We start from the raw sequence: 24302 nt of genomic DNA on the forward strand, positions 1-24302 counted from the left end.
CTGTAGACAAGAGCTGCTTCCAAAAATACTACAGGTGCACCTGTTGAGCCTGGTTATGGTGGTCAAGAACAGAAGAAATATTGACCCTTTTGTCATGGATTCTCCTAAGGTATAATTGCAGAGCTTTGTTCTAGGAATTTTCCCTCCTTTACCTGTTTGGTGTCTGAACATTCAATTCTTCTGAGTTGTCACACTGGCAAGCTTTTTGGAAAGAAAAGGAATATCCCTCTGTCTTCGTGGAGAAAAAAGCTTCCTTTTCTCCTGTATTCTTCCCTTTCCCAACTGTTAGAGAAGTAGCTTGCCAAAAAAAATCAACATCTTTACAGGAATGGGGTTTGGAGAAAATAACAATTCATCAAGAGCACAGATGGCTTATTTAGAATCTAATAGGTATTAAAACATTATTTTCCCTAAGCTTTACTCCTGATATTGATAACGTGTTATCTTTGCCAAGTTCCCCTCTTGATAACACGTTATCTCTGTCAAGCCAAGTCCCTGATAAAATCTTATTTTCACTCAGTGCTTACTCTGATAAGACATTATTTTCTTACATCTCCACTCCCAGTGGAAAGTGGAGAAATGTTATTTTTAGTCCTTTTCTTAGAGAAGCATATATTTTGCCAAGGCATTGCAGAGCGGGGAAAGGAAGAATGAAAAGAAGACAGGAAAAAAAAGGGGGGGGGAAAAAGTCATTGTATTCTAGACAAGGAAATGAGTAAGTCACATTAAGACTTAAAGGCTTTTCTTTTAAGTTTTGTAAGAAGTTAACATTCTTAATGTTTCATTTGAAAAAGCGAACTGTTAAAGAGAGCCATATCCATTCTCAGAAAAGATGCTTAAGATGTTTAGAGCTTCTCTCCCTCTCTGCTCCTGCATTATGTTGCTACATACTTTTTACTTTCGCAGTCTTTTACTGTTTACCATCCCTTTTATCCCTGTTAGAAGTACCAGAATTAAATTCATTCAGCCAACACATAAACATTGCTCTCTGCAGCAGTGCAACGTGATGCCATCATTGACAATACAATTACTAACTTTCTGAGACACAAACCCGTGCCTTCATTTTTGTGTGCATAGCGAATGCAGCAATGCGGTAAGTGGTTCTGTGCTTCTGTTTCAGTTAATTAAAGAGACTGGGAGGTGTATCATGAGCAAGGCAGGGGAGTGTAAAGAAAGAAATGGGACCACTCTGTCGTTTATGAAGTTGAATCTACCCTGGGAAATAGTTTCTACCACTGAGTTCATTACATGATCTTCTTAAAACAAAGCTATTACAAGTGAGTGCTAACTCTATTTTTTTTTTTCTATTTTCTGTGGTTACAGCTTGCAGACTCAGGATGTCATTTACAGAAATGCTAAGCATATACAATTGCATATACAGGTGATGAGCCCTGTTCTGCGAACAAATGAACTGCAATAAAAAATAATGTTTATTTGTTTTCTGGTTCTCAACTGTGCACCCAAACTGTTATTTTCTTTTAGTGTTAAGGACTCCGAACTGCCTTGCCTGAAAAGAGGAACTGACAGCATCACGTTTTCCTCCAGTACGTTACAAAAAGAAGTGTCTGATTATCTGTGCCATATGCAAGTGTTATAGTGAACAGCATCATAGGCCAGTGAGGAAATAAGTCTTTTTTTCATGTGAAGTGTGAGTGGTTGTAAATTTAATAATGAGCTGAAACAGCTGTGAGCACAATCCATTCTGTCCAGTCACTGATGCCAAGGTTCTTTGGAAGAAAGTGGTGATCAAAAAGTTAGTGAGCTTGTCATCATGTACAAGGGAAAGACTGGACAAGAGGTCATCTTTCTGGCACTTTAGACTTCTGGGTGTATGACATTGCAGACCTGATGTTCTGTGGGTGTAATGTTTGTGCATGATGTGTATAATTTCCAAATACAACTGACGGTAGATACCAGTTTCGTTTGAGAGAGACAGTCCACACTGGGACATTTCTCAATGACACAACATTCTACTAGTGAAACTTCATCATGTAAGCTCTGAATTGCCTTGTGTCACCATAGAATGAAGAAATTCTAGGTACATAGCCTAAGCAATTTATTTCAGATCTATATTCCACTATTTGGAAGGTTATTTGGGCAAAGTTTTCTATTTCCAGCTGCAGTGATTTAAAAAAAGACGTAGGAGAAAAAACTGTCTTAGCAAATAGGAGAGTAGGTATCTTGGGATACCTTAGCACCTACTTTTGTAGGTATGTAACTTAAAGTGCTAAACTTCATCTATAGCCACCCATATAACCAGTATCTACCAGAGCGTTCATTCAGAGTAGAGTATGTAGAGTACAGGGGTGACAGATGATTAAAACAGACCTAGAATTCCAAAAGAAAATGGATAGTTTATTTGTTTACACAGAGCTTCTATGTCTTACAGTATGTCTTAAAGGGCTGCAGGTGTCTTTCTCCCCACCCTTCCCTCCTTAGGTCTATAGGGCTCTCTATACAGAGGGCTGGAGCGCCTCTCCTGTCAGGAAAGGTTGAGGGAACTGGACTTGTTTAGCTTGGAAAAGAGAAGGCTACGGGAAGACCTCATTGTGGCCCTTCAGTGCTTGAAGGGAGCGTAAGAACAGGTGGGGGAACAATTGTTTACAAGGGTGGATAGTGATGGGACAAGGGGGAATGTTTGAATTGAGGCAGGGAAGGTTTAGGTTAGATATTAGGAGGAAGTTTTTCACCCAGAGGGTGGTGTCGCACTGGAACAGGCTGTGGATGCCCCATCCCTGGAGGCATTCAAGGCCAGGCTGGATGTGGTTCTGGGCAGGCTGGTCTGCTGGTTGGCGACTCTGCACATAGCAGGGGGTTGAAACTAGGTGATCATTGTGGTCCTTTTCAACCCAGGCCATTCTATGATTCTAATTTTATTTATTATTCTGATTATTTTTTTTTTTTCTGCAGAATGTTGGCTTTTGATTAAAATTGTTATGTTGCTAGCCCTCAAAGGGTGCACTGATAATGCAGATTTTCTAATGTGAACAAATGTGAAAGGGAGGAGTGGTGTTTTCTTGCATGTATAGTCAAACTGAAACATTATCTGTGAGCAGCATGACTTCCTCTTATCTCAGAAGCAGCCTAGAGCTCACTGCCGTCAGTTAATTCATTGTAAAGGCATTCCATGCTATCAGGCAGGGGACAAATAATAGCTAAAACACAGAAACCTATAGACCTTGTGAAGATTCCAAAAAACAAAGCATCTGCACTTAAGACAGCAAAAGAAATGTAAAAAGAAAAATAAGGCAAAAATAAACCCACACCACAAGGTGCTACAGAAATTTCCTTGTTTTGGTTAGTTCCTAGCTTTTAGCATTTGAGCTCAGGGCAGAGCCATCAGAGAAACGTGGCATCCCTGCTTCTGCATTTGTCTTCTCAATCAGGGTGATTTTCCTGCACTCTGCAGCTTTCTCCCTTATCCAGCCCTGCAGTTAACCTCTGGATAAACTGTGCCCTTCCCCCAGCAAGCTTTCTGTGCCTCTGGGCTCTTTTCAGGACTCTCATCTCTAGCAGTCACCAGAATACAAAGCTAGAATCTCTGTGCCCATGCTCATCCTTTAGGCTTTGTCTGTAAGAAAATTGCTCTGCTTCAGTCCCTCTCCTTTCAAATAAACTGTGCTGGGTGTCTTTCTATAAGCTTTATTTTTCCCAGCATCTTAAGGTGCTGTGCTTATTGGAGGACAGTAAGGTTTAATGACATCTCTTGCCTTAAATGCAGGCAACTTCACATACGCAGAAGCATTCAATAATCCACACAGAGTTCATGACTTGTCAAGCTTTCTGAACTGTTTTGCCTACTGTGATGATAAGTTATTGGCCGCTGTCAACCGTGAAATAATATTCAGGTTTGTGTTTTGTGGACAGTGGAATTTTGTAGGTTATTTTTATTTTTTTGGTACGGCTTTATCAGCACAGAAAGTCTGAGGTAAAAGACTTGACACAGATAGAAAAAAAATACATTGTCTGAGACTGCCAAAGCCCAAAAATAGAGCAATAACCCCCAATGAAGAATAAAAAATTGTAGCTTTATTATTATTTATTGCAGCACTGAAAAGTGTGCTACTTCCTTCATAGCACAGCAATGTTCCTTGCAGTGTTCCCTGGGCAACTCGTCCCAAAGTCACACAGACCTCGTTATGTGTTATGTTACTTTATTTTGATTTAGATTAGGTAAAAAGTGCCTAGACATCAGCTCAGAGCACTCTGCCAGTTACTTAAAACTATAAAACTCAAGTGCAGTGCAATCAGTTTAACTTTTCTACCTTGCTGCATACTGTCAGTCAGGTACTTGTGGCACCTTATATGTATTCACTTCTTCAAAAATGAGGCCTTCCATTGCCTTGAAAAACGATGGGATGGATTAGGGTAGCAGGCGGTGGCATTCATCTGCTATGCAGTAGCTTACCAAGTCAAAGTATCTTCGCGTGTCCAGTGTAGTAACAAGGCTTAAATGGAATAGTACAGTTTCAGCTTCAAGTGTACAAAAATTATGAGCTAGACCTTCCCCAAATCTATATAATAGCTATGACAAAAATTACTTCATTTCTGAGCTTTAAGACTGAGCTCAGTTCACTTTTGTTTTCATGCTTCCATTTGAAACAAGTCTTTCGATGGTCACAGCATCATTTTGCAGCAGGGAGTTAAGATGTTATGAAAACACCAAATATATCAAGATACCTGAGAATATTCAGCCGTGTCAGCATCAGTGCGTGTCCAGCATTACAAACCCTGATGAGATCATCCCAGAAAATAGCTTGGACTTAACCACTTTCTAACAAAACCTAGATAGCTTCTACAGCAAAACATTTTCAACTATTTACCTATTTTAGATACTAGGTTGTATAATTCCAGACTTGATTCCCATACCCCCTACTGGTCTGATGCACAAAATGAAACCTGTTATTTTTTTAATTGTGGTAAAGCAGCATTTATGATCTATAGATCTATGCTCTTTGAGCAGCTAAAGAGGTACCGAACTTTACCTACACTTTTAAATGTTGGTGACTGTTATCCAAAAATTTTACTTTGGTTTATTGCTACTTTTACAAATGGCTTGGAAATTTTTCTGGCAATTCTTTGAGAAGGTGGCGGAATCTAAAGGACAGGAATAGGAAAAGGTAAGTAAGATGTGTGTCATGCTGGATCTCCGCTTGATACAGAGCTGGGATTGCCAGTGAAGACTTTAGCTAGATTTGCATTGTTGTGGTATGGCAGCAGGGACTGACCCTTCCCACCAATATCCCATTACATGTTGTTGCTGTGTGACAGATGGCAGCAGAGGGGCACTCTGACAAAATGACATCTGACACAGAAGTGCATATGAAGCAAAGGTGTGTCATTGTATTGCTCCAAGTGGAAAAATGGCAGCTATTGATATTCACCAGTGTTTAATGAACGTTTATGGAGGCCAAGCAGTGGACGTGAGGACCATGAGGCAGTGGGTGGTGCATTTCAGCAGCGGTAGCAGCGACAGTGGGTCACCTTCACTGGTGCAGATTGTTACAAACACAGCATGCAGGCTCTTGTTTATTACTGGTGAAAATGCTTAGCTAACGGTAGTGACTGTTGAAAAAATGGTGCTTCATAGCTTGTAATTTGTTATTGTGCGCATTGTATCTGTTGTAGTTTCCTTGGAAATAAATAGGAGGCATTACTTTCAGGGCACCCTATGTATATCCAATTGTAAATATGTCTACTGGTAACACAGGTTGATTTTTGTGTCGCAGTGTAGGGATGTTGCTTTTATGTGAGTCAATCTATGCCACGTACTCTTGCTGTCCAGCAACAAGAATAAAACATAGGCGCATCCAGATCACTTCCTAGCACAGGTGTCAGCATGTGAGAAACAAAGGCAGCACAGCCCCTAGCACAGACCAGCTGCACAGCTAAATACTCAGTCTTTCCTGAATCCACTTGCACAGCCCGTGCTGGAGTCCCTGCAGCCACAATTGCACTTCTATGCCTTCCAGGCTGGATGGGGAGAGCTGACTCAGTATTTCATTGCACTTCTGACTGTAGCATGGCCTTCGTGTTGTTACCCTTCTCCTATTACACCTGTGATTTTTCAGCCATTTCCAATCTGTTATTTATTGCTACCTACTTGCTTGACAATTCAGGCTCTGAAATATCAGTGGCCAAACTTCAGAATCTGTCCTGAGACATTTTTGAAGCTGAGATTTATTAATCAGCTTTACTGATGGTGAAAATGATAAATCTGAGACTGTTTGTGGGAGGTCTACAAGCAAGTGTTCCATCCAAATGTTTTTTTTAAGACAAAATGGCAATTTTATATGGATGAAGGGGTGTGTTTACACCTGCATAATAACAATAGAATTTGAAATGAGATTTTCTGTAGCTGTTTTTTTGGTTTGTTTTCCAATAAACTCAGGACTATTCACCATTCATGTAAGCACGAAACAATGGAATAGAACAAGCAATGAGCAGGTCTTTATAGCTTTGAGTCAGAGAATAAAGAATGTTCTTGTAAAGGAGAACTGCTAAACTGCATGATTTTTGTTTTCTAAACCACTCAAGCTGCTGTTTGTTTGATAAAGTGAGAAGGAGTCTTTGCAGTGGAGATACTATTAAATAGCAAAGTTAATGCAGGCAGGTGGAAAGTTATTTCTGTGAAGTACTTTGGAATAACGTGTTTACATAACTACACTGCAAGGGAATATATTGCTAATTATGACAGTGTGGATAACTCACTGTCTTGCTTTATTTCAATTTGATTTTAATTGATCATTTTTATCTGTAGTTTGAGGGATTTTTACCACCTAAGCATTTCAGCTGAATATATACAGCTTTGTTAAACATTGTATGAAAATATGTCTCCTTGCTCTCTTAAAATTTGGTAGCAATAGTGTACTGTAACGCGATGATACAGCGCCTTGCAGTGTTTGTCTTCTGCTGAGGACCTCGGTTTCAGGTTAATTTGACTGTTTTATGCTTTACATCCAGCTCATTAGTAATGCTGTTTTGAACAAAGAAGATACCTTTTGAAAGTTAGAAAATGAAGTCTTTCATGTTTCTGGAATGCGAGTTCTCATTGAAAGATGCCAAATTAGACAGTTTGCTTTTTTTCAAATTCCCTTGTCTTCTTCAGCCAAACTACTTTCCAGAAACTGACCCACATGCGTAATGAGTGTTTTTATTGTTCTGAACCTCTCCTTTCTCGGCAAGCTGTGTTGCTGAACAAAACCCATCTGCTCCTCACATCAGCTGGGGCCACTGTTTGGCATGAAGAGGAATCCAAACTGCTGCAGCTCAACTGTGGAGGAAATGGGGAATAGGAAAACTATTTTATCTTGCATACGCTTCTAAAATGCACTTAACTATATATTAATTGTCTTGGAATTGAATCCTTCTATTCTTGATTGTCTTCCCAGACTAGATGCTGGCAGGCAGCCCTGTTCAGAACAAAAGAAACACATGCTTATCTTTTAGGGTGGTTTTTAAACAAGTAGGACCTGTAGCTCATAGAGCTTCAGCATCTCTCCAGCTTCACCATGAGCTTAACCTTTTTCTTCAAGTTCCAAGCCCATTTAAAATGTATTTGAAAGAAATCCCTGCCCAGTGATGGTCACATGAAAGAAAGATGCAGCTTTCGGTATGTTCTGACAGGAGTGTTTTGTTTCCTTCTGTTGCAGATGGGAAGCCAGTGTCGCTGTCTCCACTTGAATCCCAGCCCCACAGCCCTCGTTACACGGCCTCCAGCCAGCGGGACCGCGAGAGCCTGGAGGTCCGCATGCGGGAGGTGGAGGAGGAGAACCGCGTGCTCCGTAAGCAGCTCAGCCTGGCGCAGGGCCGCGGCCCCTCACACCACCGTGGCAACCACTCCAAAACCTACTCCATGGAAGAGGGAACGGGCGACAGTGAGAGCCTGCGGGCTGGCATTGTGGCTGGGAACAGCTCTGAGTGCGGGCAGCAGCCAGCGGTGGAAAAATGTGAGGTAGGTGAGCAAAAGAATCAGGGAACCACCTGGGTTGGAAGGCCCACAAAGCCCATCCAGCTCCAACCCCTCTGTCATGGGCAGGGTTGCCACCCATTAGATGGGGCTGCCCAGGGCTCCGTCTAACATGGCCTTGAACACCAGGTCCTGTAAGTATATTGGAGATCAGTGTCTCCTTCCCTCCTCAAACTTCTTAGACACGTATCAGCCTCTTAAGGACCAGTAAGCATTTCCTCACAGGTAATTTTTAATATATATTTTTAAAAACTTTCAAACATTTGATCATTTGAATGTCTCTTGAGTTGTGGTGTTGAATCTGGTGTAAAAATCCTGTCCGTTTTTCAAGCTGACTTCAGTGCAGCGTTGCTGTTAAAAAACCTGAGTATTTCTAAACGAAATGAAAGTGGCACGCAATGAAAGTGTTGTTGTTAAGTCTTATTCCTGTGCTTATTCACCTCTTCTGGAATGGCTCAGGGTTTACTGTTAATTAAATTGTGGTTTATGGAACAATTTATGCCTTTGAGTTGCTTTTCAGCAGCATATCCAGATGCCGCAGTGGAAGCACCTGCTGTGTGTTAGCTGTGCAGAAGAGGTGCGGTTAGTGGCAGAAGACTGGAGATCTGTTTTTAAGGTTTTAGGGGGTTGTTTTGGTTTAGTTTTCCGTATTTTATGCCAGTAATTTTGTGGATGTCGCCTGGCTACTTGGTTGTCATATATCTGAATGATAACCGTTCCAAACCAGAGTCTTCCTTAAAGGCCTTCTGCCAATCCCAAATGGTGAAGACATCAAAAATAATTTTCTCCATTTATTTTTACAAAGAGGGTAATAAAATACCACCTTTTATCTTGCTTTCTGCCACTGGGAAGATAAAAATTGAAACAAAATAAGTGCGAAGGAGAAAGAAGTCCTAATTATCTCTTCAGATAAAGTCTATTTAATGGGCAAATATTGCTTAAAAGGGAATTATTGCTTCCCAGTTCGGTACATCTTTGTCTGGCCCTGTTTGGAAAAAAAAGAAAAAAAGGAGCTAACATTCTTTTAAAGAGAGGGAAGAGGAGGAGTCTATTTTTCATTTTCCCTCCTCCTGATAATGAGGGTCTGATTTTCCTCCCTACCAGCATTTTGGCATTTATTTTAATTAAGGGAAGGTTCAGGCTATCGGTAAATAAACCTCACTTCCCCCTTATTATCATGCCAAGCAGTGATGAGCTGAGTCTCAGCTCTGGGTTGTTCAGTATACCAACCAATTTGGGACACAAAAATAGCAGCTTAACAGAGGAACAGTTTAAGGGGTCTTTCAGATTATAATGTGTTTTGCCAATAAATTTTCTTGCTCAGTGGGGTTTAGCATTGTGCTGGAGGCAATGGTTATATAAAATACAAAACCTCACTTTATTTGCCATCCCCCTATCTCACTGCACACTATTTTGATAACAAAATAGCTTTTTCTTGCTTTTCTTAAGGAATTTGCTCAGTAATTCAGTAACAGCAATGGAAGTTAAAATTAAACTTCATTATTATCAGATTTGCCAGGGGTCTCATCATTTATCCTATTACTGTAGATTCTGGTTCCATTTTTGTGTGAGAGTGGTATCTTGACTCCATTCACCCTCGTTTTTTACTGTTTCAGAGCCATAAACTAAAGATGTTTAAGCCTCTGACAGTGGAATATATTACAGCGAGAGTCAATGACATCGGTGGAAAGAGACAAGGATCCGGAGAAGGCTCTGGGGAAGACAAGGAGAGCTAGGGATAGATTATTTATTTCATTGAGGCAGTTCCTTGAGATTTATTGAAGCTAACATTTCAGAATCTAATTTAGAATGCTCTTTAGTGATGATAAAACATCAGAAAATGCAGTTGCAATGAGTGAACATTAAATCTCCAAATTAAGCATGATCTGTGCGATAATAATTGTGATCTATTCTGAACAATTGTAGATTTGTTGTATTCCAGCCGCCGCTTTCTACTCTCCTCCTTTGCAGAAGATGTTATACAATTTTGATATTACAAAATGAACCAGCATTATATTGCAGGAAAAGGTCAAGGTTCCAACTAAAGACCTTCTCCCTGGAGAGGGAAGATCCCTTTCCCCAGGCAGTTTTAACACAAGCATCATCTTTATACAGACTTAGATACCAATAGCATCCTTGAGGAGATCATGACACTGATGGAAGCCAACAGAATGATGTGCTTTTCTTCTGATGGTATCCCAGTATCTTTCCAGCTTTTGCCTCCATAAGCTGGGCGTTTAGCTTGAATTAAGTGTGCATTAATAAATGTTGTTAAGAGAGAGTCTACCAGAAAATATTTAATTAGCAGCATAGCATCCAGTCGGCTAGCAGGATACTAAGAAACATTTGCAGCATTTTTTCAGGCATATTTGTATTGTTATTATTCTCAACGCTGTTGCTCGGTAGTGTTGAACATGCAGGGCTCCAGAGCCACAGAGAAAAGGCCCCATCACTTTAAGTGCTGTAAAAACAAAGGAAATGCCTACCTTGGGGAGGCATTTGTATCATATTTACATACTTGTAACATGCTTTTAATACCTCTTAATCACAGTCATAAATTATTTATGAAGGGTTAAACAACTGTAATGGAATGCCTGGCTAGTACTACTGTGAAATTACTGAAGTATGAAATGCTTTACCAAAGACTCTAAACTAATTAGAGTTTATTAAGAGCAGTATTTCACCATTCCAAAACGTTGCCTGAGGAAGAAAAAGAATAACATCTGTTTATCTAGGCACCTTATACTCCACAGCATGGGATCTAAGGCCCAGTTCTTTGATTTTTAACAATTTTCTTCCTATTAATATAACTCCAGAATGGCTTTATGTGAAATGCTACTTTCCAAAAAATGTTTTTTTTCATGTCTGTAGCAGCTAAACTATGTCAGTGTGCACCTTGGTGTTATTTAAACTCCCTTTCTTAAAGAAGCTTAACTTCCTTAAGTGCCTTTAAGCATTCAAGGTGGGCTTGAGCACTGCCTAAACTATTTTAAATCAAAAATAGCTATCTTTGTGTCTTTGATCACCGTTGTATAGGAAGAACAGTGTGGTTAACTTCTGCAGTGTTTTAATTACATATTCATATCTGTGTTTAAGTGAATGCAGGGATGGATGCTTTCAAGGAGCTCAGTTTCATCTTGCAGTGGTTCCTGAATATACAGTCTTCAGCTGTATGATCATCACTGATTCCAGACAGTGAGGAGCAAGTGCAAAGCTTTGCACATAAAATGCACAGAGCTGCACATCAAATGCAGAGCTTTGATGTGAGATGTCTGGAGGGACATGTTGAACCAAGCTGGATGCTGCATTTTGGGGAAGCTGGGGCATCCGTGGCTTATGTGCCTTCACTCCTAAATGTTCATTGCAGCCTCAGGAGCTGTGTGAATCACACTGGCCCATTCTGGTGGGATGGGCTACAGTCTTGTAGCCAACAGCAGAAGGAAAATGAGGAGTTTCAGAGATCTGGGAGGCTGCTGATCAATTTCATAATCTGGGAGCAGATGCTTACAGTAGTATACTCAGGAGGCTTACAAGGTTTTTGAAGTGTTTCCATCTTCCAGCTGTTGTTGCCCTATCTTGCCAGGGTATGGTTACAGCCAGCTGGTCTCCATCCAGATGTGGGTTTGGGACAAGCATGGAGAAAACTTGAGGTCAGGGTTTTTTCATTAGAAAGCGGTTCAGGTTGTAGACCTCACGTTGACTTACAAATTTCCTGCTGATTCTCTTGAACAGTTAAACAACAAGGGGAAGGCAAGTGAATTAAGAAAAGAGAAGAAACAGTTTTGTAGCATGCTGTAGGCAAAAACTGTGGGAGAAAAAAAGGACTGGATTTCTATTCTCTTCTAGAAATAATTTTCTTCCCTATAGCTGATAGCAGGCAGATAAGTAGTATCAAACACTGCAGAGAGACTGAGCAAGAGATGTATGGATTCCTGTGTCTCTGAATTTTAGAAAGACATTTAGCAGAGCAGCCAGAGCTGTCTCCTCACTGCACTTTGGCTAAATCAGAATACAGGACAGCAGCACTAAAAGATACCAAAGAATGCCTAAGTTTAGCTTTGAAATGAACTGGTTTAAGAAAAGGAGACATTAGGGTGAAAGGAGAGGCTGTGAGGAGAGTTTATTTAGCCAGAATATGTAAAATGAAGTTGATGGTGACATGATAGTGCTGTTCCATTGAAACTCATCAAGTGTTGGTGTCTGGTCCAGTGTCTTCAGGTGTTTAGTGTTTAAATCAAACCTAAAGCCATTCTCAGTTGATGCTATTTTTATTGGAATTTAAGGGGTGGATCTTAGGCCTTCCAAGAACCTGAGAAAGGCTAGGTTGTAGTGAGGTGGGAGTCAATCTCTTCTGCTAGGTAACAGCAAAAGGTCAAGAAGTAATGGCCTCAGGCTGCACAAGGGGAGGTTCAGGCTGGGTATTAGGAACATTTTCTTCTCAGAAAGAGTGGTGCTGCAGTGGCACAGGCTGCTGAGGGAGGTGGTGCAGTCACCATCCCTGGAGGTGTTCCAGAACCGTGTGGATGTGGCACTGAGGACATGGTCAGTGGGCATGGTGGGGGTGGGCTGGCTGTTGGACTAAGTGATCTTAGTGATCTTTTCCAACCATAATGATTCTGTGGTTCTGTGACTGAGAGAAGGCAGGGCGTGCACAGGAATCTGCACCTCATGGGAACCTATACCCAGAAGCATCATACAAACCACTGCTGTAGTAAGTCATTAAATAAAAGCAGCCTGTGTTCTTCTCTGTTATCATCACAAGAAAGAAACAATCAATTTTTGCAAAGTGCTGAGAATGCTCAACTTCCTTTGACATGAAAGTGAATTTGAATTATGGAATATCTCACAGCACTGTTGTCAACATGTGCTGTGCCGTATTTTCTTTCTCCTACCTCTCTGGATGGTTACCTTATTAATTCCAATCCTCTAAAATCTTCTCATCTTCCCAGCTAGTGATGCGTGCTGGGGCAGGATGCAGCTGCAGTGTTCATGTGGAACTGCACAATAGCACAGCCACTCGGCCATTACTCGATCCAAATTGCTTCCCGGCCCAGCTGGTGTTAATGGATGGGACTAGGGACTCTTTAGATGTGCCCAACACATGCCACCTCCTGTGTAAATATGCCTCTGTTACAGGCCAAGCTTTGGGAATGTATGACTATGTGAGAAGGCAAAATTCCTTATTTGTTCTCAACGTAGTGGGCTGTCTGTGGAAAATGAGAGCTGTGTGTGTGTGACAGATCAGCTAACCAACCTTCAAATGGAAGCCAAATGACGCTTCCCTGCAGTTTCACAGCTGTGTCCCTGATCACAGCTTTGTGCTGCCAGCATGGTAAACTCTCCTTCATTTCTGTGACCACTAAGAAACAGAAAAATACAGAAGGTGGCTAATTTTAAAACCAGAGAAGGGTAACTTAACAGCATTTTAAAAATTATTACTTGCTGCCTTAATAATCACGACTAGTAGCACAATTTTCCCTTTCCTCTTCAACAGACGAGTAAACTTCTGCCTCAGATTGAAAGGAAGGAAGAAAGAAGAGAATAAGGGAGTATTTACCAAAGTGCTGGGGTAGGGACTCTTGATTTCATGTTAATGCTGCCTAGTGCAGCCCATGCTACCAGTCATAGGCAGAGAAGTGACCTGTACCTTCCCAGCTTGTGTCCTATATTACACTAGAATCTCAGAATCATAGAATGGCTTGGATTGAATGGAGCCTTAAAGTCCAGCCACCCCAAACCTGTGCCATGGGCAGGGCTGCCCCCCACCAGCTCAGGCTGCTCAGGGCCCCATCCAGCCTGGCCTTGAGCAGCTCCAGGGATGGGACACCTCAGCTTCTCTGGGCAGCTGTGCCAGTGCCTCGTGTTCTCTGAGTAATCAATTTCTTCTTAATATCTAACCTAAATCTCCCATCCTGTAGTTTAAAACCACTCATCCTTGTACCGTCACTATCTATCCATGTAAAAAGTTGATTTCCCTCCTGTTTATGATCTCCCTTTAAGTACTGGAAGGCCCGTTATTGCTGGGACACACACATCCCTGGGCAAAGTAATTGTCCATGTTGTCCATCAGAGCTTGCTCATTCTCTCCTTAATAGGCATTCTTATGGTGGAAATGATGCTGAATTTCTAAGAGCATATCTGCTTCTATCAGGTGTATTTTTAAGTTTTGAGTTCAGAAGGTTAAACAGTGGCTGCTTGTTTGCATACTCAGAATTTTGTGTTCTGCCGAATGGATGTGTGTCTATATACACGTGCACACACATATGTTCTTAGCTAATAAATGCAATTCTGTTCAGACATCTGATGTAATTTAGGGACAGGAATGACTTTGGAATGACTTTGGAATGATGATGGTGTTATAACTCAATTAAGATGTTTTTAACAAACTGCCTCAAGTGGGCTGCAAACAGCTGCAGAACACCCACTCAAATCTTTAACAATTGCTGCACTAAATAAAAGCACTGCCATGTGTGTGCTCTCTCTAATAAGCGATAGAACACAGGAGCAGGCTTTAATTTTTCTTCTTTTTCTTTCTCTTTTCCCACAGACCATCCATGTTGCCATTGTTTGTGCAGGGTATAACGCCAGTCGGGATGTTGTCACACTCGTCAAGTCTGTCTTATTTCACAGGTAAAGGTACCCTTTTCTTCTTATACATCACATATATATACAGATACACAAATAAGCTCTTGTCATGTTTACTCTTATTCAAAGTCAGATTCCCTTCCTTTGTTTCTTCTTCTTTGGAAGGAATGAAGCATGAAATATGCAACCACCAGAAATAGACTCATTCGTGAAAAGATCTGTACAGTGAATTGTAGGGTACAGAAATCCAGTTGCTGCCTCTCCTTGTTGCACTGTGGGAATAGGCACCATATTTATCTGCACACTCCCGACTGCTGTAAAATAATGATAGTAGCAATGACAACATTGTTTTCGTTTAGCTTATATCTGGTTCAGTTTATGGCACAGGTGTAGGTAGTAATTTGAAAGCCATACCAATAAAGACACACTGGTGGTTGATTGGCTATCCTAGCTTCCTATTTAGACATTTATTTTTTAGTATAAACCTGTTACTATAGCCTGTATTATTTCAGATTATTTACTGTGGCTTTGGAGGATCTACTAACCTTAGAAGGCTTTGCAACCTGGTTTTAACACATAGAGCACAATTGCATGCCAAATTTTAGGGGCATAAATGTCCAATGAAGATAACGTAACCAATTGCCTTAATAAATAGCAGCTTTAGCAAAACTGAAATGGTATTAAACTGTGTATGCACATGTGTATATCCCTTGTTTGGTTTAGTTGGCGTTGGAGAAGGTACTTTCCCAAGTAGTCAAGAGGGCCAATGGCATTCTGGTTTGTATACAAAATAGTGTTTCCAACATGAGCTGGAAGAAATGTAAGGCCCTGGAGCGTGTGTCCAGAGAAGGGTAGTGGAGTTGTGAAAGCTCTGCAGCACAAATCTGATGGGGAGTGGATGAGGGAACTGGGGTTGTTCAGTCTGGAGGAGTCTCAGAGGAAACCTTATTGCTCTCTACAGCAACCTGAAAGGAGGTTGTAGTGAGCTGAAGGTCAGCCTCTTCTCCCAGTATAACGCTGATGGGACAAGAAGGCATGGCGTCAAGTTGCGCTATAGGAGGTTCAGGCTGGATATTAGAAAAAAAAATATTCTCTGAGGAAAGTGGTGCTGTACTGGCACAGGCTGTCCAGGGAGGTGGTGGAGTCACCATCTGTGGAGGTATTCAAGAATTGTTTAGATGTTGCACTGTAGGACATGGTTTAGTGGGAAATATCAGTGGTAGGTAGGCAGTCAGACTAGATGATCTTGGAGGTCTTTTCCAACCTTGGTGATTCTATGATTCTGTGATTCTGTGAAATGGAGAGTTGAGAGACTCATCAAACTCTTTAACTCAAATAGGACAAATAGACCAGTAAAATGTCCATAGTGTTTAATGACTTTACTAAGGAGACAGTTTCAAACACTGCTTCAAACGGAATGATATTTTATAGCAAGGATGATGAATCTTATTCTTGTCATGCTAGTATCTTCTTAAACTGTGAGTGGGTCATTCCAGTCCCCCAGCCTTGCTCCTTACTTTTGCTCTGAACTCTGCTGGAACACTGAGTACTGATGCCCTTGCAATGCATTTAAGATGCCATTTTAACTTTACTCATTTTTGGTCAGCTTTCAAAGAGAATGTAAATGCCTAACTACCTTCTACTGTGGGGAAAAACTCATTAAATGGTGTTTTTTAAGAGCGTCTGGAATTTAAGTGAAGAGGGGAAATTCTCTACTGTAGGTATTAGGAAAAATTTCTTTATAGTGAGAGTAGTCAAACACTGATGCTCCATGCCTGCCAGTGTTTCAGAAGCATTTGGTTAATGCCTTAATAATGCTTTAACTTTCGGCTTAAGGGCATTTGGATTCAGTGATCTTTGAAAGTCCTTTACAAGTAAACTGTTCTATTCTACTCTCCAAAATATGGTACTTTCACTATCAAAATGCAGCCTTTGCAGATCTTCCCAAAAACAGCATGTTCCTGTTAGATGAAAATTAGAAAGGGCCAGGAGAAAGAAAAACAATGCTATAATAAACATGCCAATACCAAACCAGCAGTAAAAACCTGTATCATGCTCTAGGCAGAATGTTTCTGGATGTTAAAATCCTGTTAAATTTTAAAACTCAATCTATTTCCAATTAGAATCCTGAATTATTCAGTGTGAACTGGCGTTGTGTGGCAAGAATGTGGGGCGTTTTGTCTATTTTGATAGTTATCTCTAAGGGGTTTCTTGCAAATACTCATTTTTTTTACAGATATGTGGTTTTTTCTGGCTTTCTGGATTTTTTTCTCTCCTGTTATTTGCCACCATTTCAAGAAGGCTCAATTCCTGTATGTTTCCAAATACACCATAAATAATAGGAACATCATAGCTCAAAGGTTTAAACAGTTTCCTTTTGTGTTATTTAAAGGAAGTGTCCCTGAAAAATTAACAAATATACATCTGCTATAAGGGATATGGAAAATATGTTTAAAATAATGAAAGCAAAACAAAGAGAAGTAACATTTGTGTTTTTGAGTCTGGTGGAGTCTGACCTTGTCAAGAACACAGCTGCTGTTTGGATGGCAGTACTGCTCATCTCAAAGGATTCATCCAGCTCAGCAGAAGTGATCAAGATGAAGTCCAGTATAGCTAATGAAACTTCAGAACAGTTGTAACTTTCAGAATAACCTGTGTGGCTTGTATGCTTAAAGACAAACTGTAAGTGCTTTCTTATCTTGAACAAGCTTTTCTCACTAGGCATTAAGTTGTTCACTAGAAAGAAAAGATGCTTTCAAAGAACAAACAGAGCTTCTTGAAGACATTTCTTCCTTATTCATAGAATCACAGAATGGTTTGGGTCAAGATCATCTACTTCCAACTCTCCTGCTATAGGCAGGGACACCTCCCTCTAGACCAGGTTGCTCAAAGCCCCATCCAGCCTGGCTTGAATGCTTCCAGGGAAGGGGCATCCACAGCCTCACTGGAACATGTTCCAGTATCACACCACCCTCACAGTATAGAATTTCTTCTTGATATCTAGTCTAAATCTGTCTTCTTCCTGTTTAAAGCCATTTCCCCCCATCCTGTTGCTACGTGCCCTTATAAAAGTCCCTCCCCATCTTTCCTGTAGCCCCTCTTTAAGTACTGGAAGGCCACTATAAGGTTCCTCCAGAGCCTTCTTTTCTCCAGTCTGAAAAGCCCCAGCTCTTGCATCTTGTTCTCATAGGTGAGGTGCTCCAGCCCTCTGGTCATCTTTGTGGCCCTCCTCTGAACCCACTCCAACAGCCCAGTGTCCTTCTGGACACAGTACAGCACTGGACACAGTACTTCAGGTGGGTTCTCACAAAAGCAGAGTAGAGGGGAGGATTGCCTTCCTCTATCTGTCATCTCTTGATTCAATCTAGGATACAATTGGCCTTCTGGGCTGCAAGCACACACTGCTGGCTCATGTTGAGTCTTTCATCATCCGACACCCTTTAATTCTTCTCTGCAGAGCTGCTCTCAAGCCCTTCTCTGTCCAATCTGTATTCGTGCTTGGGATTGCCCCAATCCAGGTGCAAGACCTTGCACTTTTCCTTGTTGAATTTCATGAGATTGGCATGGGTACATCTCTCAAACCTGTCCAGGTCCCTCTGGATGGCATCCCTTCCCACTGGCCTGTCAACTGCACCACTCAGCTTGGTGTCATCTGCAAACTTGCTGCGAGTGCACTTGATCCCACTGTCAAGAAGACTGATTTTTGCTTCTTATGCATCTATTGTGACTGTGGCTACGTTGTGGAAAACCAAGCCTCAAAAACTCTCCTTTCTTGAATGTCTTTCTTTAAAGCGGTGATGGTGAAGAGGACTGAAGAATAAACTGCAAACAAACAACAAACTGAGTTGAAAAGTATATATAAAATGCAAGATTCCTTGCATTGGTTGCCATCTTCAAACAATGTTATCTTGGAGACTGGAGGCTTGAAAATTACTGATTTGAAAGAAGGCTTATTTTAGTTGCTAGGATCTGTTTAACAGCAGGGAAGAAGGATGGAGGTAGGTCATGGTACTGCATTAGCAGAAATGAATTAGGAGTTGGAGGTGGTTGGTTCAGATGGTAGATACTTCATGACATCAGTAGTAGGTTCATCAATTCACTTGAGGGTCATCAGTGAGAACAGGCATGGAGGCGTCTCTTTTTCTGACCCTTAAATGTGCACTGAGGAGTTCATCCTATCTAGCATGTGTAATTGAAAGGTGTTTGCATAGAAAACACAGCTATTGTTACATGGTTCTGCTTGGGCAGCTGTACTTCTGCCCATTGGTCCTGCACTACAGCACTCAGAACACACACTAGTAGTGGAGCAGCTGGCCCCTAAAAGCAGCCACGTTTCATATCCTTGCCTTTTCCTACTGCACTTTGTTTGGTGTTTGCTGTAAGAGCACTGTTTTCAGTGAATGTCTGACATTCAGAGATGCCCACCTGCTCTTATTGGAATATTCTTCCTTTTTGCTAATTAAAGCATGTTTCAGCTGAATATCTCTATTCTGAAAGAAGAAGAGGTGCCTAAGAAGGGAATCCCTACTTCTGAAGTGTAAAAATTTTGAGAAAAGGAGGCCACATCAGTTTAATCATCTTTCCCTGGCATGTTAACGTATTTGTGATAGCCCCAGCTTTGAGCTAGAGTGCTAGACAGAAAGATGCAAGACAGCAGGGGTGCTGGGTCATTAAGAATGAAAACTACAGGAATTTCTATAGATGGTGTGTGCTGTCTCTACTCTCTTTCATGAAAGTGCAGCAAATCCTGCATATTGAACAGTTTAGCTCTCCCAGGTCTTCCTCTGCCAGCTCTAAAAAATCAAGTTTCTGATTCTCATCACACCATATATATCATGAGACATAGGCAGGCTACTCGTTCAAGCCACTTGAGAAGCTATGTCTGTCTTTGGATTCCAGAAAGGGAGAAAAGGAGTGGAAAGAGCTGGTGTGGTAAATTCCTTATAAGAACACCGTTGTTCAGAAACGCATTTCACTCCCAACAGAAGAGAAGCTTCTGTCTTTAGAAAACGTATGTTCAAGCCACAAAATCCCAGCAGTTTTTAACACCCAGTTTGACATAACTGACAGTCTGTTCTCAGGGGGACCCTCCGCAGAGCTGCGATAGTGCAGAGTTTGCAGACTCTGATAAATATGCATTGGCACTGCTGCACAGAGGGAGGCATGGAGAATAAGCACTTAGTCCTCGTCTGCAACTTTCCTGCTTACCTCTCCTGGGCATCTAGTTCCTAATTATGATAGATTTTATAAATCTGCTGCAGGACTGGAGAATCTCTCAGCCAGTTTAACGCAGCCAAGCTCTTATCAGTATGACCTAAGTGCAACTTAGATTTAGTTTTTCTGAACCAAAGACTAAAACACGACTAAAGATATTGGGCCAACTTAGCAAAATGAAATGCAGATGCTTTTGGAAACAGTGCATAGTGTCCAAAAAAGCATCTGCATTTCATTTTCAGATGTGATGCAGCTGTCTGTGGTTAATTACTATCCTTGGAACCTCTGGTACAAGTTCCATTGTCTCTTTTCAGTGTTTTACTCCATTTCTGAAAATTGGAAACCTTAGAAATGGCCAATGTTTTCAGTTTCAGATTGCAAAGACCACTCTTATCTCTACATAGGTAGTTCTTCACTTCATCAAGAACTGAAATCATTTTTAATGTGCTCTCCTCTTTTCCAAAGGCATGCTAAAACACCATGTTTCCTTTGGGAACAACGAAAGGCCAAAATTATAAAATTATGACATGTTGCTGACATGTTAGGTCAGCCTGAGAATCTGTGAGAAATTAACTTCTCTTTAGTGCCAGCTATTGCTGCCTTGCCAAAGTACTCCCTTGTATGTAGTGATTTGTATGCTAGCAAAGAGTGGTTTGGGGTTTTTTTAGTTGTTTTTCTGGAAACTCATCCCTCAATGGTGATGTGAGTTCAAAATATAAACAGAAGCAGTGAGATGAACAAAACACTTTGTAATACAAAATAGCCTTTAAAAAGACAACTTTATTTCAAGGCAAGTAAATGTCTGAGTATTTTTATGATAGGAGTTTAAACTATGTTATAGATTGCTTTAGCAAAAATAATCTGTTTTTCTTAGAATAAGTAGAGTAAGATGAGCTTAAGATAAATTAAATAAAAGGAATGACATGCACTTTCCAAGGAAAAATCAGAAGTCAACACTGGCAGGTAATTAAAGCTTACGTAATCTCATGACTTTATTCCCTGGAGACCTTTTTGCCTTAATGGAGTTCATTTGATAATTTAAAACTTTTGTCATTATTTCCAACTTTTCTAACATATCAGTCTATTTTATGGGAGATTCTTCTGACAAAAAATAATATGTGAATTGGTTTCTCTGATGCATGTGAATACTTCATTTTGTATTTTATTGCTGTGCTAACAATGGAGGAATAATGGAGAAAATAGTGTTTAAAAGAAATCTGTCCATATAATCTTATTAATTTCTGAAGTGATTCCTATAAGTTAACACAAAACAAGACAATCCATACGTAAAGCAGCTCCTGCATGTTAAGATCTCTCCAATAGTTTGGGGAGCATTTTAATCAATGCAGCGTGTGAATGGGTATGAAAAATCTATAATGATTTTCACATTGAAATTCTCTCCACACAAGAGATGAATTGTCACACGGGCACTAGAAAAAAAAAAAATCCCGAGTTGCCTTTTATAATTTCTGTTTGAAGTACTTGTTACCATTTGTTACGGATATAAAAGGTATTACCTTGTTGTGCTTCCCTTAATAAAGTATAGGGTTTGGAAATAAACCCCCTGGGCTACTGACCTTTTTGTATTCTTAGAAAATAAAATTCCTCTGTCGCAGAGTGAGACTATACAACCAAGCAGCTGCTTTTTGAATTGCTAACAATTGAGCTATGGAATAATATAGAAGGCTAGAGTGAGTCTTGATTCACTACTCCCTTTTTCAATTGTAGGTTTTTATATTTAACGCTGTGACAGTGGCTATTCCAAAAGAATGCTCCACAAATGCTTGAGCAAGCAGATCGAAACTGTGATGAATAAGAAGTTTTGAAATGTAAAAATAAGATATTGTGATTAAAAGCCAACAACAAAGAAATGAGTATCTCAGAATAAACTCCTAATTTTCAGCCTGACTTTTAAAATTACTAACTTTTTGCTGTACTAAACTTTATAGAACTATGGCAATGCTGAAAATGAAAGCATTCTTTTAAGCTCCTATATTTGGGCTTAAGAGCCTATATTTAAGCATCCATGCTTGAAAATATTGTGCAGAATCCCTTTTCATTCGCTTTTGGGGAATGCAATTTAGATAAAGAAATGTGTTCTCTTTATGTGTGGTTTACAGTGTCAGATAGTATTCTGGTCTTAAGAGAAGTGGAAATAATTTAATGTATAATGACTTACGGTTTTCTAAGTAGAGTGGTTTAAACTTTGAGTTTCCACTTGATGAGAAATGCCCATATTTTGAAATGGTCTTTTTTCCTCATTATGGCATTAATATCAGCATTTTCCATGTTTCACAGAAACTGTGAAAAAATGTACTTTGTAAAAATTAAGATATTCAAAATCCTTGACACCAAAGAGACTAAGTGATTTCTGGATATGGGGGAAAAATTCCCTGACCATTTCAATACTTATTTCAATAGTGAGGAAGCTGGAGGATAAGAGTTCAAGGGCCATCTGCTCTGTAACCTGGAATACTGGAAATGTCTTCCAAACATACAAATTCACATGGAAATTTGGAGCCTGTTATTTTGCACTTGAAGTTTACCAAAATTGTCATATATTGGCCTGGAGAAGAGAAGACTGTGGGGAGATCTCATTGCAGCCTTCCAGTATTTAGAAGGGGATTATAAAAAGGGAATGAACTTTTTACTCGAGTCGATAGTGATAGGACAAGGGGGAATGGTTTTGAGCTCAAGGAGGGAAGGATTTGAAGAAGGCTGTGGGGTGACCTCATTGCAGCACTTCAGTACCTAAGGGGAGCCTACAAAGAGGAGGGAAATCAACTAGTTGAAAGGGTAGATAACAGTAGGACAAGGGGAAATGGTTTTAAGTTGAGGGAGAGGAGATTTAGGTTGGATGTCAGGGAGAAGTTCTTTACAGAGAGAGTGGTGAGGTGCTGGAACAGGCTGCCCAGAGAGGCTGTGGATGCCCCGTCCCTGGAGGTGTTCAAGGCCAGGTTGGATGGGGCCCTGGGCAGCCTGGTCTAGTGTTGAATGTGGAGGTTGGTGGCCCTGCATGTGGCAGGGGATTGGAGATTCATGATCTTTGAGATTCCTTCCAACTCTATGATTCTGTGATTCTGTGATATGATGTCTGGGGAAGTTCTTTGTTCTTTGCAGAGAGAGTGGTGAGGTGCTGGCACAGGCTATCAGAGTCTGTGGATGCTCTGTATCTGGAGGCGTTAAAGGCCAGGTTGGGTGGGGACCTGGGCAACCTGGTCTAGTACTAAATCTGGAAGTTGGTGGCCCTTTTATCAGGGGTGTTGGATCTTAATGATGCTTGAGGTCCCTTCCAATCCAAGCCATTCTATGATTCTTTGATTCTGTACTACTGCGTAGTTGCATATTCTGTCACTATTTACAGTATAGTGCTTTACAGAAGTACAAAATGGAGCCAGCTTTTTTTATTCTCTTGATGTGCCCTGTGGAAGATGAGTTGTATGGAAGGAAAAGGCATGGAGCTGCATCAGGGGAGGGTTGGGTTGGGTGTTAGGAACAAGTTTTTCTCCAGGGGACAGTGGGCATGGAACAGGTGGAGTTCAAGAGGCATTTGAACAATACTTTTATAAATATGGTTTAGTTTTAGTGTAGTCCTGTGAGAAGCCAGGAGTTGGAATCAATGATCATTGCACATTTTGAGTAAGAAAATAGGAAGTCTGTGTTGGTCATCACTTTTTCTGAGACTTCATTCCAGGTTCCCTTCAGCACAAGATAAAAATCCTCCACTGAAGTTCTGTGGCTCAGGAAGTGGAAGAAAACGGTTGTGTCATCCCAATATCACTCCTGCAATTGCAAGAAACCACAGCATAGAAATCCTTTTCATAATTTGATCTACCTTCACAACAGTTTCTTTAATGAGAGCATCATATTTTACTGATTTTATTCAACTCAGCTTCTTCTAGCAAACCTCATTGTCTCCAGCTGCCCATTAAATTTATTCGCCAGCCATGCCACTCTTCCTTCTACCCCAGTGAGGGATTCTCAAGTCCCCTGGGAGATTTGCATATCTTTTCCTTCTTTTCCCAAACTTCTTGAACTGTAGCTGCTAAATACATGCCAAGGATTGCTCTCTGTATGGATTTCCCTTAGCTTCATTTCAGTTTTGTATACCAAAATGTCTCTATCCTTCCTCTGGCATCAATGCTATTGCAAAACATCTGTGTCCAGTGAAATGTAGCCCGCAGTGAAGTACTTGGTTGTCACTCCTATTTCTGACAGCTAGTGATAAAGCGGTGTTGGCAAATAATTAATGAAAGAAAAAACATCCCTTTTTAGTATCACTTGAGGATTTCTCATCTTGCAGGCTCTCTTCTGTATCTTTTGCAGTGGATGATGGTTGATCTTTAAGCTTCTGCACTTGTTTCATAAACACTTCGAAGCAATCCTTATCTTTTGGGCTTTGCACATTGCAAACACTAGAACATCCGAAAACATCGTCTGTGTGCATGCTTGTACGGTTGCCTTCAGAGCATCTTCCAGGTTTCTCACTGTGCTCTGTTGCCTTTTAGCACTAGTAGTCAAGCCTATCCTTTCA

General features: G+C 40.7%; 1 protein-coding gene across 3 annotated transcripts in view; it reads left to right on the top strand.

The window, feature by feature from the left end:
- LARGE1 (LARGE xylosyl- and glucuronyltransferase 1) overlaps positions 1–24302 on the top strand; it is a 277571-nt gene that overhangs the window by 124340 nt on the left and 128929 nt on the right. For all 3 annotated transcript variants that reach the window (XM_042889480.1, XM_042889481.1, XM_042889482.1), the window contains 2 exons: positions 7653–7954; positions 14517–14599. In XM_042889480.1, the coding sequence (XP_042745414.1) occupies positions 7653–7954; positions 14517–14599 (385 nt within the window). The remainder of the gene's footprint in view (positions 1–7652; positions 7955–14516; positions 14600–24302) is intronic.

The sequence above is a fragment of the Lagopus leucura genome, unplaced genomic scaffold (assembly GCF_019238085.1).
Source record: "Lagopus leucura isolate 7727_CA_CO unplaced genomic scaffold, USGS_WTPT01 Super-Scaffold_100159, whole genome shotgun sequence".
Lineage (NCBI taxonomy): Eukaryota > Metazoa > Chordata > Aves > Galliformes > Phasianidae > Lagopus > Lagopus leucura.